The 14,970-nt window shown below is 47.2% G+C and overlaps 1 protein-coding gene across 1 annotated transcript in view; it reads left to right on the forward strand.

Annotated features, from left to right (window-relative positions):
- Positions 1-3,038: 3,038 nt before the first annotated feature.
- The window catches only part of ATP2A3 (ATPase sarcoplasmic/endoplasmic reticulum Ca2+ transporting 3), a 202,597-nt gene continuing 190,665 nt past the window's right edge, over positions 3,039-14,970 (forward strand). The window contains exon 1 of the mRNA XM_040424852.1: positions 3,039-3,577. Within this exon, the coding sequence (XP_040280786.1) occupies positions 3,460-3,577 (118 nt within the window). The 5' untranslated portion in view covers positions 3,039-3,459. The remainder of the gene's footprint in view (positions 3,578-14,970) is intronic.

The raw sequence follows: 14,970 nt of genomic DNA on the forward strand, positions 1-14,970 counted from the left end.
GAAAAAATGCCGCGATTATATATGAAGGGGCCCCACTCACATAACTGGCTTTGTGTGTAAAGTATTTTACTAGTGTGTGAAACAATCTCTCTCCTATTGATAACAGGTCCAGCCTCTGTACTCACTTTCACGATGAATGCACTGCAGCGAACGGCAGCGAGCGGGCCGGCCGGCGCGTGACTGATGTCACTTAGTAACGCTCCTGCTTCCTGAAGTGGGAGGAGCGTTACTAAGTGACGTCAGTCACGCGCTGGCTGGCCAGCTCGAGGCAGTGCATTCATAGTGACAGTGAGTACAGAGGCTGGCCATGTTATCAATAGGAGATAGCTTGTTTTACACACTAGTAAAATACTTTACACACAAAGCCAGTTATGTGCACAGTTTAGGACACATGAGGGGACACATAGGGCCATGAGGGGGACCAGCATAAGATGCTATATGTCTTATGCTGCCCCCCCCCCCCGTCATGGCCCTATGTGTCATATCCCCCATAACAGCGTCCTCCACAGATCCCCCACATAACAGCGTCCTCCACAGATCCACCCCATAACAGCGTCCTCCACAGATCCACCCCATAACAGTGTCCTACACAGATCCACCCCATAACAGCGTCCTCCACAGATCCACCCCATAACAGTGTCCTACACAGATCCACCCCATAACAGCGTCCTCCACAGATCCACCCCATAACAGCGTCCTCCACAGATCCACCCCATAACAGCGTCCTCCACAGATCCACCCCATAACAGCGTCCTCCACAGATCCACCCCATAACAGCGTCCTCCACAGATCCACCCCATAACAGCGTCCTACACAGATCCACCCCATAACAGCGTCCTCCACAGATCCACCCCATAACAGCGTCCTCCACAGATCCACCCCATAACAGCGTCCTCCACAGATCCACCCCATAACAGCGTCCTCCACCGATCCAGCCCATAACAGCGTCCTCCACAGACCCACCCCATAACAGCGTCCTCCACCGATCCCCCACAACACAGCGTCATCCACAGATCCCCCACAACACAGCGTCATCCACAGATCCCCTCCATAACAGTGCCATCCACAGATCCCCCACAACAGTGCCATCCACAGATCCCCCATAACAGTGCATCATCCACAGATCCCCCATAACAGTGCCATCCACAGATCCCCCATAACAGTGCCATCCACAGATCCCCTATAACTATGTCATACCCAGCCGCGTCAGCGGCTCATATGGGAAAATCCAAGCAAATAGACCTGTAGCACAATTCCCTTAAAATATCGCATCGCATATCGTTATCGCAATTTTTAGGGCCCTAATCGCAATCGCACAAAATTCCCATATCGTGCAGCCCTACTGAAAACTCTAGATCCCCCCCCCCCCCCCCAAAAAAAAGAGCCCTCACACATCTCCACAGACATAAATATAAAATTATTTCTTCCAAAGATTTAAAGGGCTTCTGTCACCCCACTAAAGTAATTTTTTTTTTTGGGGCTAGTTAAATTAGTTATATAGCGATATATGAAAATATAATTGTGTTCCTTACTTTGATCCAGCAGTTTATTCAAAAAACGAAGTTTTATCATATGCAAATTCGGTCTCTACCAGCAAGTAGGGCGTTTCAAAAATCGCGCGCCTGTGTTGAATCGGCGCAGGCGCTCTGAGATGAGGAGGCTCGTCTCCTCAGAACTCCCTCAGTGCGCCTGCGCCGATGACATCACCAAAATGGAAGACGTCATCGGCGCAGGCGCACTGAGGGAGTAAAATAACAATCCGTCATAGGATCTCAATAGCGGAAGAAAACGCTTCAGTTTTGTCCCCATTCATTGTCAATGGGGACAAAACTAAACTGAACGAAAGGTAATGCTCCAAAATGCATTCCGTTCCGTTTGGTTGCGTCCCCATCGCGGACAGAAAAACGCTGCAAGCGATGTGGTGCGGAGCAAAACGGATCTGTCCTCGCACACAATGTAAGTCAATGGGGACGGATCCGTTTTCTCTGGCCCAATCTGACACAATAGAAATGGCTTTAGAAGACATAATACAACCGGATCTGTTCATGACGGATGCATGCGGTTGTATTATGGTAACGGGAGTGTTTTTACAGATCCATGACGGATCCGCAAAAAACTCTAATGTGAAAGTAGCCTTACTATTATCGCACTGATCCAGAGAAGGGCACATGTCCGTTTCATTGCATAGGGAATGCTCTAACAACAAATCCCATAAAACTATGTGTTACCCGATTCTGAATTGTTTTCCAGTATACAATATTAAATGGTGTCATTAGAATATGATATGGCTATGTGAATGGAAAAATAAAAAAGTTATGTCTCTTGGAAAGCAGGGAGGTAAAAATGAAAATGCAAAAACAGAAAATCATGAAGGGGTTAAATACAAACTAACCCCAACACGGAACAATTTTCGGACGGTTTCAAAAAGCATAAAACATATGATGACGCGGTGGGTTTGTAAACACCGTTAACCATGCATTTACCCAGAGGAGTGTATGTCACTGTCACTGTCATTTGCTGTCATTACATGAGGGGTAAAGAGCAAACATTCGCCATAAATGTTTTTTTTTTTTTAAAGCAGCAAGATATAAAAAATCCTAGCAGACCTCAGTGTCATATACCAATTATCAGGCCAATTACAGCACTTTTGACTTATTTTTAATTTGCTGAATGGGATATGAAGGGAATTTCATCTCTGCACAGCACCACTGATGATATGGCCATTCTCTCATGCTGTGGGGCCCTCCAAGATTAGGGGCCCATAGAGGTGCAGTCCTTCCAGCTCACCGCCGGCTGTGACACACGCTGACACACGGACAATATGCTCAATTGCATTGAAATATTTTCCATAACACGGCAACTGTCAGCCTTATCTCCTCAGCGCTGCGGTTTCCCGCCTTAACCCCTTCCCCGCTGCACCCTTGCTTTCTAGCTTGCAGCTGCAGCTGAATAAGAGGAAGTGAAGCTGGGAGGGAGAAGAGGGGTGCCCATATCTATACATGCTCGCGACGACAACATTTTCCACACTGCCATTACAGAAGGCTACATCTTCAGCATGCTAATGTAGCGCTAGCAGAGGCCAATGGGCAGAGGCGCAGAGCTGAGGCGGGGTCTGGCGCTATTTGGGTGCTGAGTGCAGCCAATGAGGAGGCTTCAGGTAGCGCAGGATAAGTTACCACAGAACAGGAACTTTCAGTCAGTGCGTTTGCTGGTAATACAGTGTGACCCAGCAGAAGGCAGGCAGTAGGACTGGCAGGGCTCGGCATGGCACAGGCAGGAGCGGGGAGCCGGAGGAGGGGAGTGCAGTGCTGAAGCGGATCCCACACAGTCAGGAGCTCACCTTTCACTATAGGAAGACAAGGTGCACGGCTTCCCCCGGGCTCTGAGAGAAGGAGAGCCCACTCTTCATAGTGCAACCCGTCCACCCGCTCTGCTTGTCTGAGGGGGCACCAGACCACCATGGACAGCGCGCATGCCAAGCCCGTGTCCGAGGTGCTCCGCCACTTCCAGGTGTATGAGAGCTGCGGGCTGAGCACTGAGGAGGTCCGCAGGAGCCGAGAGAAGTATGGACCGAACGGTGAGTAGTTCCCCGGGGCTGCACCTGGACAGGGCGCTCCGCATCCTCCCCGGTGCCTCGGCTCGGGGTGTTCTCCTCCTGTCACCCGGACCAGTGACATTATAACTTAGGCCTGTGTAGGGTAGACATCGCTCTCTGTGGACTATGTGCCTGGTACTTGTAGTGCGACCACGGGTGGGAGTCTGACTGCTTTTAGCTATCGTTTCTAGGGGAGACCTCACCCATGACTTCCGGTACAGTGTCTGCCCCCACACCTGTGCTTGTGGGTGATGTCTGAAAGAAGGCGAGATCTGAAGGAAGCGCTTCTCATGACAGATGTGAGATGTACGGGTCACCCTCAGTCAGGAGTTGGGGGATCTACCTGTGCCTCAGTCGGGAGCTGGGGGATCTACCTGTGCCTCAGTCACCCCTCAGTCGGGAGCTGGGGGGATCTACCTGTGCCTCAGTCACCCCTCAGTCGGGAGCTGGGGGGGGGGGGAGGTGTCTACCTGTGCCTCAGTCACCCTTCAGTCGGGAGCTGGGGGGGGGGGGAGGTGTCTACCTGTGCCTCAGTCACCCCTCAGTCGGGAGCTAGGGGGTCTACCTGTGCCTCAGTCACCCCTCAGTCGGGAGCTAGGGGGTCTACCTGTGCCTCAGTCACCCCTCAGTCGGGAGCTAGGGGGTCTACCTGTGCCTCAGTCACCCCTCAGTCGGGAGCTAGGGGGTCTACCTGTGCCTCAGTCACCCCTCAGTCGGGAGCTAGGGGGTCTACCTGTGCCAGTCACCCCTCAGTCGGGAGCTAGGGGGTCTACCTGTGCCTCAGTCACCCCTCAGTCGGGAGCTAGGGGGTCTACCTGTGCCTCAGTCACCCCTCAGTCGGGAGCTAGGGGGTCTACCTGTGCCTCAGTCACCCCTCAGTCGGGAGCTAGGGGGTCTACCTGTGCCTCAGTCACCCCTCAGTCGGGAGCTAGGGGGTCTACCTGTGCCTCAGTCACCCCTCAGTCGGGAGCTAGGGGGTCTACCTGTGCCTCAGTCACCCCTCAGTCGGGAGCTAGGGGGTCTACCTGTGCCTCAGTCACCCCTCAGTCGGGAGCTAGGGGGTCTACCTGTGCCTCAGTCACCCCTCAGTCGGGAGCTAGGGGGTCTACCTGTGCCTCAGTCACCCCTCAGTCGGGAGCTAGGGGGTCTACCTGTGCCTCAGTCACCCCTCAGTCGGGAGCTAGGGGGTCTACCTGTGCCTCAGTCACCCCTCAGTCGGGAGCTGGGGGGTCTACCTGTGCCTCAGTCACCCCTCAGTCGGGAGCTGGGGGGTCTACCTGTGCCTCAGTCACCCCTCAGTCGGGAGCTGGGGGGTCTACCTGTGCCTCAGTCACCCCTCAGTCGGGAGCTGGGGGGTCTACCTGTGCCTCAGTCACCCCTCAGTCGGGAGCTGGGGGGTCTACCTGTGCCTCAGTCACCCCTCAGTCGGGAGCTGGGGGGTCTACCTGTGCCTCAGTCAGAAGCTGGGGGATCTACCTGTGCCTCAGTCACCCCTCAGTCAGGAGCTGGGGGGGATCTACCTGTGCCTCAGTCAGGAGCTGGGGGGGATCTACCTGTGCCTCAGTCAGGAGCTGGGGGGGATCTACCTGTGCCTCCAGCAATCCCCACCATCCCCGTCCCCAGTCAAGAGCTAGCAGATCTATATGTGTCTGCTCTCATTTCTCAGTCAGGAGCTGGGGATCTACCCGTGCCAAGATCACCCCTTAGTCAGGAGCTGGCAGGTCTACCAGTGGGCATATCCTGGTGATGAAGTGGAATGGAAGCTAATTTATATAGATACCATGCTCCTATTTTGGTGAGCGGTTAGCTTGAGAGGTGTACCAATTACTGAAACTGAGTGCATGTAGAATGAGCTGACTGCTTCTAACCAGAAATGTCTCACTCTATAAGTGTGCCCTCACATCTCCATTGGAGCCTCCATCGCAGATCTGTTCCAAGTGCCCGGACAAATGGTATTATTTTGTCTGGTAAACCGGCGAGCCCCCTGTAAGAAACCCAACAGACCCCATAGTCAGACCCTATCCGTCTTAAAACGGATCTGGCGCTTCTGTTATTTTCATTGTACTTGCTTGCATTAGAGAGCAGAACGTAAATACGCAGTGCAGGTGTGAACAGAGCTCAACATGAGCTATGTGTAAAGCATCTTGACAACATTTTTTTAATGTTTCTATTCTTCTAGGCAGGGGCTACACATAGACCTGACAATTTGCACTTTTTTAGAATTTTTATATTTTATTATCATATGAAGGTTAAAGGTAGATGCAATTCTAATTCAAGTCAATGAATTCCTAACGGTGGCAACTGTCACATTGAAAGGGGTAACCACTTAGACATAAGAAATATTGTGAGATTAGAAAAAGGGGCATGCCTTCTTTTTGGAGACAGCACCACTTCTGTCCATGGGAAGTGTCTGGCATTGCAGATCAGTTCTACCGTAGTCAAGCAAAAAGTTCTGCTGTACCAGGAACAGTTTCGGAAAGTAAGGCTATATTCACACAGTGATGAGAAACGGCCCCCTTGACTTCTATGGTGGCTTTTGGGCTGTGAAGGACGTCCTATTTCTTGACGGCAGGTATTCGTGTTTTATTAACAACACAGACGTATGAATACATCCATAGACTGTTCTGAAAACGGACGTCACACTGCTGTGTGAATAAGGCCTTAAACAGATACTTTTATTTTTTCATTTTTTTTTGTTACTGTTTTCTGTCACCTGTTTTCGAACACAAAGAAAACTTGAATTCTTATACCCTCACCTCCCATATATTTTATGAAAGTGCCACCAAGCACTTTACAGTAATGGATGCCTTCATGCCATTTTACATCAAATGTTAACATTTTAAAAATGATGCATAAAAAGCCATATTTGTACCTAAAGTGTGACCAAAGCAGTACATGAGACACACAACTCTTCCTAAAAATAATATTTCAAGATGTGTGTACGTTGGATCATATCATTTCTAGAACTGAGTAGACCAGGAATCTCTATGGGCCAGGTCATGGAGGCGAAAAATGTCCTGATTAGGGGCTAGGGGTGATAGGGGTGAATACATGTGACAGTTTGAGGGTGCATATCCACTGGGTGATTACATGCCAAAAATGTCCCTCATCCACCCTTGGAAGCTGATGACGGGTTTTGATTTGTGTTCCCAATGTCACGTGCACCCTGAATGTTGCACCTAGAACATTGTCGGGCTGTCACAGAAAGTGCTGGCAGTCCATCTGCCCTACTGATCTTAAGACTAAGGCCTCTTTCACATGGGCGTCATGTTTTTTGCCCGGATAAGATGCGGGAGCTTTGCGGGAAAATGCGTGATTTTTCAGCGCGAGTGCAAAACATTGTAATGCGTTTTGCACGCGCGTGAGAAAAATCGGCATGTTTGGTACCCAAACCCGAACTTCTTCACAGAAGTTCGGGTTTGGGTTAGGTGTTCTGTAGATTGTATTTTCTCTTATAACATGGTTATAAGGAAAAATAATAGCATTCTGAATACAGAATGCATAGTACAATAGGGCTGGAGGGGTTAAAAAATAAATAAAAAATAATTGAACTCACCTTAATCCACTTGTTCGCGCAGCCCGGCTTCTCTTCTGTCTTCTTTCTTCAGGACCTGGGTAAAGGACCTGTGGTGACGTCACTGTGTTCATGGTCCATCACATGATCTTTTACCATGGTGATGGATCATGTGACGGGCCATGTGATGAGCGTATTGACGTCATCACAGGTCCTTTTCCCAGGTCCTGAAGAAAAAAGACAGAAGAGAAGCCGGGCTGCGCGAACAAGTGGATTAAGGTGAGTTAAATAATTTTTTTCTTTTTTTTAACCCCTCCAGCCCTATTGTACTATGCATTCTGTATTCAGAATGCTATTATTTTTCCTTATAACCATGTTATAAGGGAAAATAATAATGATCGGGTCTCCATCCCGATCGTCTCCTAGCAACCGTGCGTGAATATCGCACCGCATCCACGCTTGCGGATGCTTGGGATTTTACGCAGTCCCATTCACTTCTATGGGGCCTGCGTTGTGTGAAAAATGCACAATATAGAGCAGCAGGCTGCACAAGTAATGCGTGAAAATCACCGCTCATGTGCACAGCCCCATAGAAATGAATGGGTCCGGATTCAGTGCGGGTGCAATGCGTTCAACTCACGCATTGCACCCGCGCGGAAAACTCGCCCGTGTGAAAGGGGCCTAAAGGGAGAGCACAGCTATGGCCTCGTCAAATGCAAGAGTGTTGTCCGGTTTTCTATGTTGATGAGGTGTCCTCAGGATAGGTCATCAATATAAGATCAGCGGGGGGATGACTCCGAGCACCTTCGCTGATTGCACCGTAGCACACGTAGGAGCGCTGTGTTCTCCTCAGCTCTCTGTTTACTTGCTCGCCATCGGCATTGCAGCGGCCATGCAAGGAGATCGCTACTTCTCCGCACCTTTCTGGGGGTGCCAGGAGTATGACTCCCCCCCCCCCCCCGCCAACTTGATATTGATGACCTGAGAAGAGATCATTAATATAGGTAAACGAACAACAACTTCATAGTCTTTTCCTGCACAGGGGTGCCCCTGCCACCTGATCTGGTGGGGACAGCTGCAATTCCCTGCACTGCCAGGTGGTTTGTAGCGGCACTGCACAGGGAGAAACAGTGAAGGGATTGGTGGTGGTCCCAGAAGCCAGACCAGTCCTACCAGTCGTAAAATAATGGCATATCCCGGTAGTATGCTTTATGAGATGGGAACACCCCTTTAAACTACAGTGGAATCATTTTGCCATTTCTGAAAACCTGTTTTAAGATGTCCAACCAGCAGGTGCAGTAATAGGTGGAATAATCTTTTTCTATTGATGGGGCTGATTTAGTTTTCTTCTACATATGTTCAGATCCTTAATCCAGAGCATCACTGGGTATTAATAAGATGTTTTAATGCATGTGCAGGAAAGCTCTGCCTATCCTGTAAGAAATGTGATGGGAGCTATAATCATAGCCCCTTTTATGAATTATGGAAGCGTTAAAACACCGCTATAGTATTTCTTGTATTCCTTGTTGTGTAGAACAGTGGTGCCCAACCATTTCTCGTCTGGGGGCCACACTAGACATGGTATAAATTTCACGTGCCGGAACCAGGTAGCTTTGCCAGAAAGAAATGCAAACACTGTGAGGGGGCACGTGCGAGCATTACTATTGTGAAGGGGGCACATATCTGGGCATTACCCCTGTGAAGGGGGCACATATCTGGGCATTACCCCTGTGAAGGGGGCACATATCTGGGCATTACCCCTGTGAAGGGGGCACATCCAGCACTTCCGTTATTTTCATTTTTCTGCTCAGGAAACTGAGCAGAACAACATAAATTAATAGCGGTGGTGTGAACGGGGCCAAAGAGGGGAGTATTTATGTGGGGGACCATTACTGATCTGAATAACAGCAGACAATTATAGCCAAGTGATAAAGTCCAGTGCAATATGGCGGATCTTCCCTGTACGTTATCACTTGGCCCTCCACATGCATCACACACACTGCACCATACACATCCGTGTGATGTGTGTGGTTAAGGTCATGATCAGGAGAATGGAGCGGTATGAGTGAAATGTAAGGTTTATGGATGCTGTTAGATTTAATGAAGCCATAACACAGAATGTTGTTGGAGAGGGAATGTGTTACTTAGGTCCATTATAGGGTTATTACTAGAATATGAAAGGAGCCAGGATTAAATCAAACCTTTAACCATTGAGATGGGGCTGATCTTTTCTGGACCAGTGCTGCTATTGCTTCTCTTCCAACTAATTTGAATGGCACAAACAGTTTCTGAATAAACTTGGAAGCTGCGGTTGGTGGAAGGAGACACTGTTACCTGGTAACTTGGGCGTTATCAGCTGCTCTGCTTGCTTCCAGGATCTTATCTCAGAGTGGGGTGGCATTATCTTCCTTTTTCAGGTCACAGCATGTTATGCTGAGCACCAAACTGGGCCATGGATGCCAGGGTCCTTGCGCATCGCGCCTGTCGCTCCTTGCTGCAGCCACCCCCAGGAGCCGTCCCCTCCTCCTTCCAGCTCCCGCCGGCTTCCCCTCCTATAGGGACATGTATCTCTCCACACCTGCCCAAAATAACCAATAACAAAGCTTCTGGGCTGTGAGGAGCTTTGCTATTGGTTATTTCAAGCACAGGCAGCATCGCTGCGCTGCCCGTGCCATTCACAGCGCTCACTGCACTGATGAATGTGAGGGAAAAGTCTAAGGCGTATCGGTACGCCTTAGACTTTTTACAGGGAGTAAAATCGCGACCTCTGCAGCACGGGCTGCATGACACAGCTTTGCAGACCGGATGTGGCCCGCGGGCCGTAGGTTGGGCATCACTGAGTAGAAGAATAGTAATTCATGAAACGTGTGCAAGATATTTTATAGCTATACACTGTGTGTCATAAACCAAGATTAAGTAGAATTAGGGGTATTTTGTTCTCACATCAAGAATTGCACTTAGGCCTCATGCACATGGCCGTATGTATTTTGCGGTCCACAATTTTGCAGACCCATTGACTTCATTGCTTCTGTTGCGCCCATTTTGCAGCCAGATATAAGGGCCTGTTCTATATTGTTTTGCGGAACGGACAAGGATCATCCATATGTCCACTGTCCATATCCATATTTCCATTCTGCAAAAGGATAGAATATGTCCACCAAATATCGACCATGGATCCATTAAGTCAGTGAGTCCACCGAAAAAATATGGATGGCACACAGACACCATCTGTATTTTGCGGATCCGCAGTTTGCTATTTCTGAACGCAGCCTTAGAGTGCATTCACAACGGGCAACAAAGGGCAATTCCATTGCCGCCTTATTTGAAAATGCTTTGCAATCGCACGGCTACAAGTGCAATTCAGCTAGAGCAAGAAGCGTTTATGAAATCTACATGGGGGGGGGGGGGGGGGGAGGCTGCAGCACACCCAAGTTAGGCTAGTTTCACATCTCCGGCAGCCATGCCGGCAAAGAACAGGCTGCCGGAATTCTCTGGATCTGGCACTGCCAGACGCAAGCGGAATGCCCGCTGGCCCATCAAAGGGGTTGTCTAAGTTATTTTTATTGATGACCTGTCCTCAGGATAGGTCATCAATATCAGATTGGCGGAAGTCCGACTCCCAGCATCCCCACCGATCAGCTGTTTGAAGATAAGGTGCACGCCATGCCAGCGCTGCCTTCCCTTCATCGTTACCTGCTCATGGTCGCATCCACAGCGGTGAGCAGGTGTAATTACACTTAAGCCGCCTCATTGGTTTTTAATGGGGCGGCTCATTCCTGCACACTTGCCAGGTATCCGGTCCGGCAAATACCCTGAGAATCGGCCAGACAGAAACTGCTGAATGCTGTGACTCGTGTCCAGCCGATTCCCGGCATTTTCTGCCAGAACTGGCTGCCGGATTACAATGCCGGGGATGTAAAACTAACCTTAGTGATACTGGAGTAAAACATACCAAAGTCTAAGCAGTGTATTTTGCATAGCATACCTGACTGCTATAGTAAAATATTACAGCACAAAATGTCTAGAGAAAGGCCTTGTTTGTAATAGTATAGTAGTACCATGAATCATAAGGAGCTGAACCTGATACCGTGCATGTGAGGATGTATAATGTAGGGCTTTCTAAATCCTGTGGTTTGGGCTTCTAGTAAGTAACAGACCACACTGGTGGTTTTCCAGACCCTTTATAGGCTACAGTGGCAAGGACACAGGTTATAGAGACCTCTTTTCTGATAGGTTTGTTTATCCTAAAAGAAACAAGACTAGGGTTCCTGCTACTCATTGTCGTGGCCACTGAACCTCTGGCTGATGAAAGGTATTGCGCTTGGTGGGCAGGAGCGCTGTAGCAGGTTGTGGACTGATTAGCTTCATTTTTAGGCTCATTGATAAACAGTCAGAGTCCTTATTAAGCTTTATTCTTCCCACTGAGAACACCCAAATTAAACAGTCTTTGTTTTGCCCTTAGATGGAAGGTAGACCCTCTCCAGCACACACACACTGCTCTTCTATCTGGCTAGCTACTAGAAACTTTTTAAACACACTTATGTGGACTTTAACCTAAAATCCTTATGTTTAATCTAGTGGATGCATCAAGTAGTCTCCAATGAGATGATTCTATCATGAAGGTTGGGTCACTTCTTTAGAACAGAAAATTAAGTTGAGACCATCCAACAGCGATTGCTGATTCTAGGCAAGTCTTCAGGAACATACGCTTTGTGCCACAGTTGACTGATGGTCTTCTGTATACCAACATGACTGATTGTCCGCTCTCCATAATGTGTGTTGACCACCTTGGAGATTCACTGTGGAGCATGTGGCTGATGGCCTAACACCTTCTGTGGGGTACAAAATATCTGCCTAGTTTCCAAAATGATTTGTGCTATTGCTGTGTTCTGGTCATAGACTGTAATAAACCATTGTGTAAACAGTACGTGGTGCCATGTACACCGCCTCTATAGCCATCATAACCATGGTATTTGTTTTATGTCCCATTCCTTTGTATGGCTTGCATTTTGTGTGATGACTTTACTTTCTTCATTTATATTGCTCTTTTCTTATTTATTTATCTATTTATTTTATTATTATTATTATTATTATTATTATTTTCTTATTACTGAGTTTTCTTCTTCTTTTTTTTTTTTTTCTAACAGTCACAATGATCTCTTACAAAGTGGGCAGGGCTGTTCTGTAAATAGTCAGGTTAACAGCCCCTCTTATACTGCCAAATGTACTTTGTATGCATGTATTGCTCAAAGCTAAAAATGAATCTTAATGGAGCTATTGTCCCACACATTGCTGCTGTCACGGCAGCTCTTATCGCCTTGGTGTGTTTAGGACCAGAATATTCAGTAGTCTAAATTTGTCTTAATTTGCATCCTATAACTTACAAATGTAATTGTAACAGGGAAACTGCTTGTGGCCCAGCTGCAGGGCCACATAGTCTATTGGGCAACCAAATCCTCATTTCTAAGAAGCAAATGGTGGCATTGCATGAACCCCGCACGTCACCGCTGCAAAGATCGTTAACCTCATAGTGACCAGCCTTTTTTGGACCTTTGTGACCAAGAAATTTATTTCATCCTCTCATTCCAAGATTTTTATTTTGTATTTTTCCCCTCAATCTAGCCGTATGAGGGCTTGTTTTTTGTAAGTTGTAGTTTTTAATGGCATGATATGGTACACATAACTTACCGGGGATGGGGAAAAACAGCAATACTGCCACTTTTTATGTTATAAATTTTGTGGCGATATTTATCGGCATAAATAACATGATAACTTATTTGCTGTGTCAGTACCAAAGACTTCTTTTTTTTTTTTTTTTTACTATCTTTGCACGATTAAATAAGCCTCTTTAAAAATGCTTTTGCATCACTGCATTTCAAGACCCATAACGTTTTTATTTTTCTTTCTACAGAGATACTACTTCTCTGTTTTGATTCCACTTCTGATTTTAGCTTCACCAGTGGAGGTGATAAGTTTCATGTACATGCAGCAATCTCCTCCACTGTATGGGGATGGGCGATGGCTACTGCTGTCACTCATCTTTACACAAATTCATTGTGTCTGAGCAGCAGATTGTGGTTCTCACAGCACAATCTGCTGTCCAGAAACGATGACTGAGGTGTCTGCGTTTTAGTAGTTTATCGGGCGATCTGTGGTATCTTTACACGAGCAAGCGAGGGCCTGCGGTACATGATATATGTATTAATTGATCTGTTTACCAGACCTGGATCATCCGAAATGTGATTTTATGTTTTCAATGTTTTAGTGTGGTTTTTGATGGATGGATGGATGATCGCCTCAGACAGTGATTTGATCTTTTTAATAAATTAGTGTTATAGATTTATGTTCTGGTTAGACTACTTTCACACTTGCATTTCTATTTTCCGCTATTGGATCCTTCATAGGATCTCAATGCCGGAAAAAAACTGCTTCCGTTTTGTCCTCATTGTCAATGGGGACAAAACGTAGCTGAACAGGATGCTCCAAAATGCATTTTGTTCTCATACCGGACAGCAAACCGCAACATGCTGCGGTTTGCTTTGCCTCCTGGGATGCGGAGCAAGATGGATCCGTCATGGCACACAATGCAAGTCAATGGGGACGGAGCGGTTTTCTCTGACACAATAGAAAATGGATCCGTCCCCCATTGACTTTCAATGGAGTTCATCCGTCTTGGTAATATTAAAGATAATACAACCGGATTCGTTCATAACGGAAGATAATTGTATTATCAGTAACGGAAGCGTTTTTGCTGAACCCTGCCGGATCCAGCAAAAACGCTAGTGTGAAAGTAGCCTTACTTGAATGCCAGTACATTTTATTCTTACGGTATTTATCCACTTTTGCAGAGACTGGGTACTCTTTTTAGTACCGTGCATTCGTTACCTGGACTCTCTGTTCCAACCAGTGAACCTCCCTTGACCGTTATTCTGCCAGGAGACTGAACTGGTTAACTTTAGGCTTGTACATTACTATTAATGCATACAGTTCTGCCCTTTTCAGTAAATTTGATATTGCTCTCCTTATGCTTTATGCAGATTTGCATAAATCTACCAGGTGCTTACTCGTCAGTTTCCAAGTCCTTTGCCAATTTTTTAGAGAATCTGACATGTTTTCATGTGTTCAGTAGGGTCCTGTGGTACTTTTCATATGTAGGCACTCAGTAAAAAGAAACTAAAGAGTCACATCCTGGAACATCTGAACCATCGATCGACGTAGATTGTAACTGCAGACTCACTTTCGTAAAACAGCTGTCTGGCTATCTTGATGCAGTTTTCATTATCGTCTGCTAAGGGTACTTTCACACTAGCGTTTTTGTTCTCTGGTATTGAGTTCCGTCACAGGAGCTCAATACCCGAAAAAAACTGATTAGTTTTATCCTAATGCATTCTCGATGGAGAGCATTCCGTTCAGGATGCATCAGTTCATTCCCTCTTACGTTTTTTGGATGGAGAAAATACTGCTGATCCGGCATTAATTTACATTAAAGTGTATTATTGTGCTGGAAAAACGGATCCGGCTTTCCGGTCTGCGCGTACGCCGGAGAGACTGATCCGATATTTCAATGCATTTGTCAGATGGATCCGCATCCAGATCCGTCTGACAAATTCCATCAGTTTGCGTCCGGATTGCCGGATCCGACAGGACCTGCCTACCGGAATCCTCTGCCGCAAGTGTGAAAGTACCCTAATTCACCTTAACACCTTCCCAATTGAACGTTTAACCTTTTTTTTGCATTTTTGTTTTTCACTTTTTGCCTTCCTGGAGCCATACCTTTTTTTTCTTTTCTTTTTTTTTACTGCTCACATAGCCGTATGAGGGCTTGTTTTTTAATATTAATATAATGTAATGTGAAGCTGGA

This window comes from Bufo bufo, chromosome 3 (genome assembly GCF_905171765.1).
Source record: "Bufo bufo chromosome 3, aBufBuf1.1, whole genome shotgun sequence".
NCBI lineage: Eukaryota > Metazoa > Chordata > Amphibia > Anura > Bufonidae > Bufo > Bufo bufo.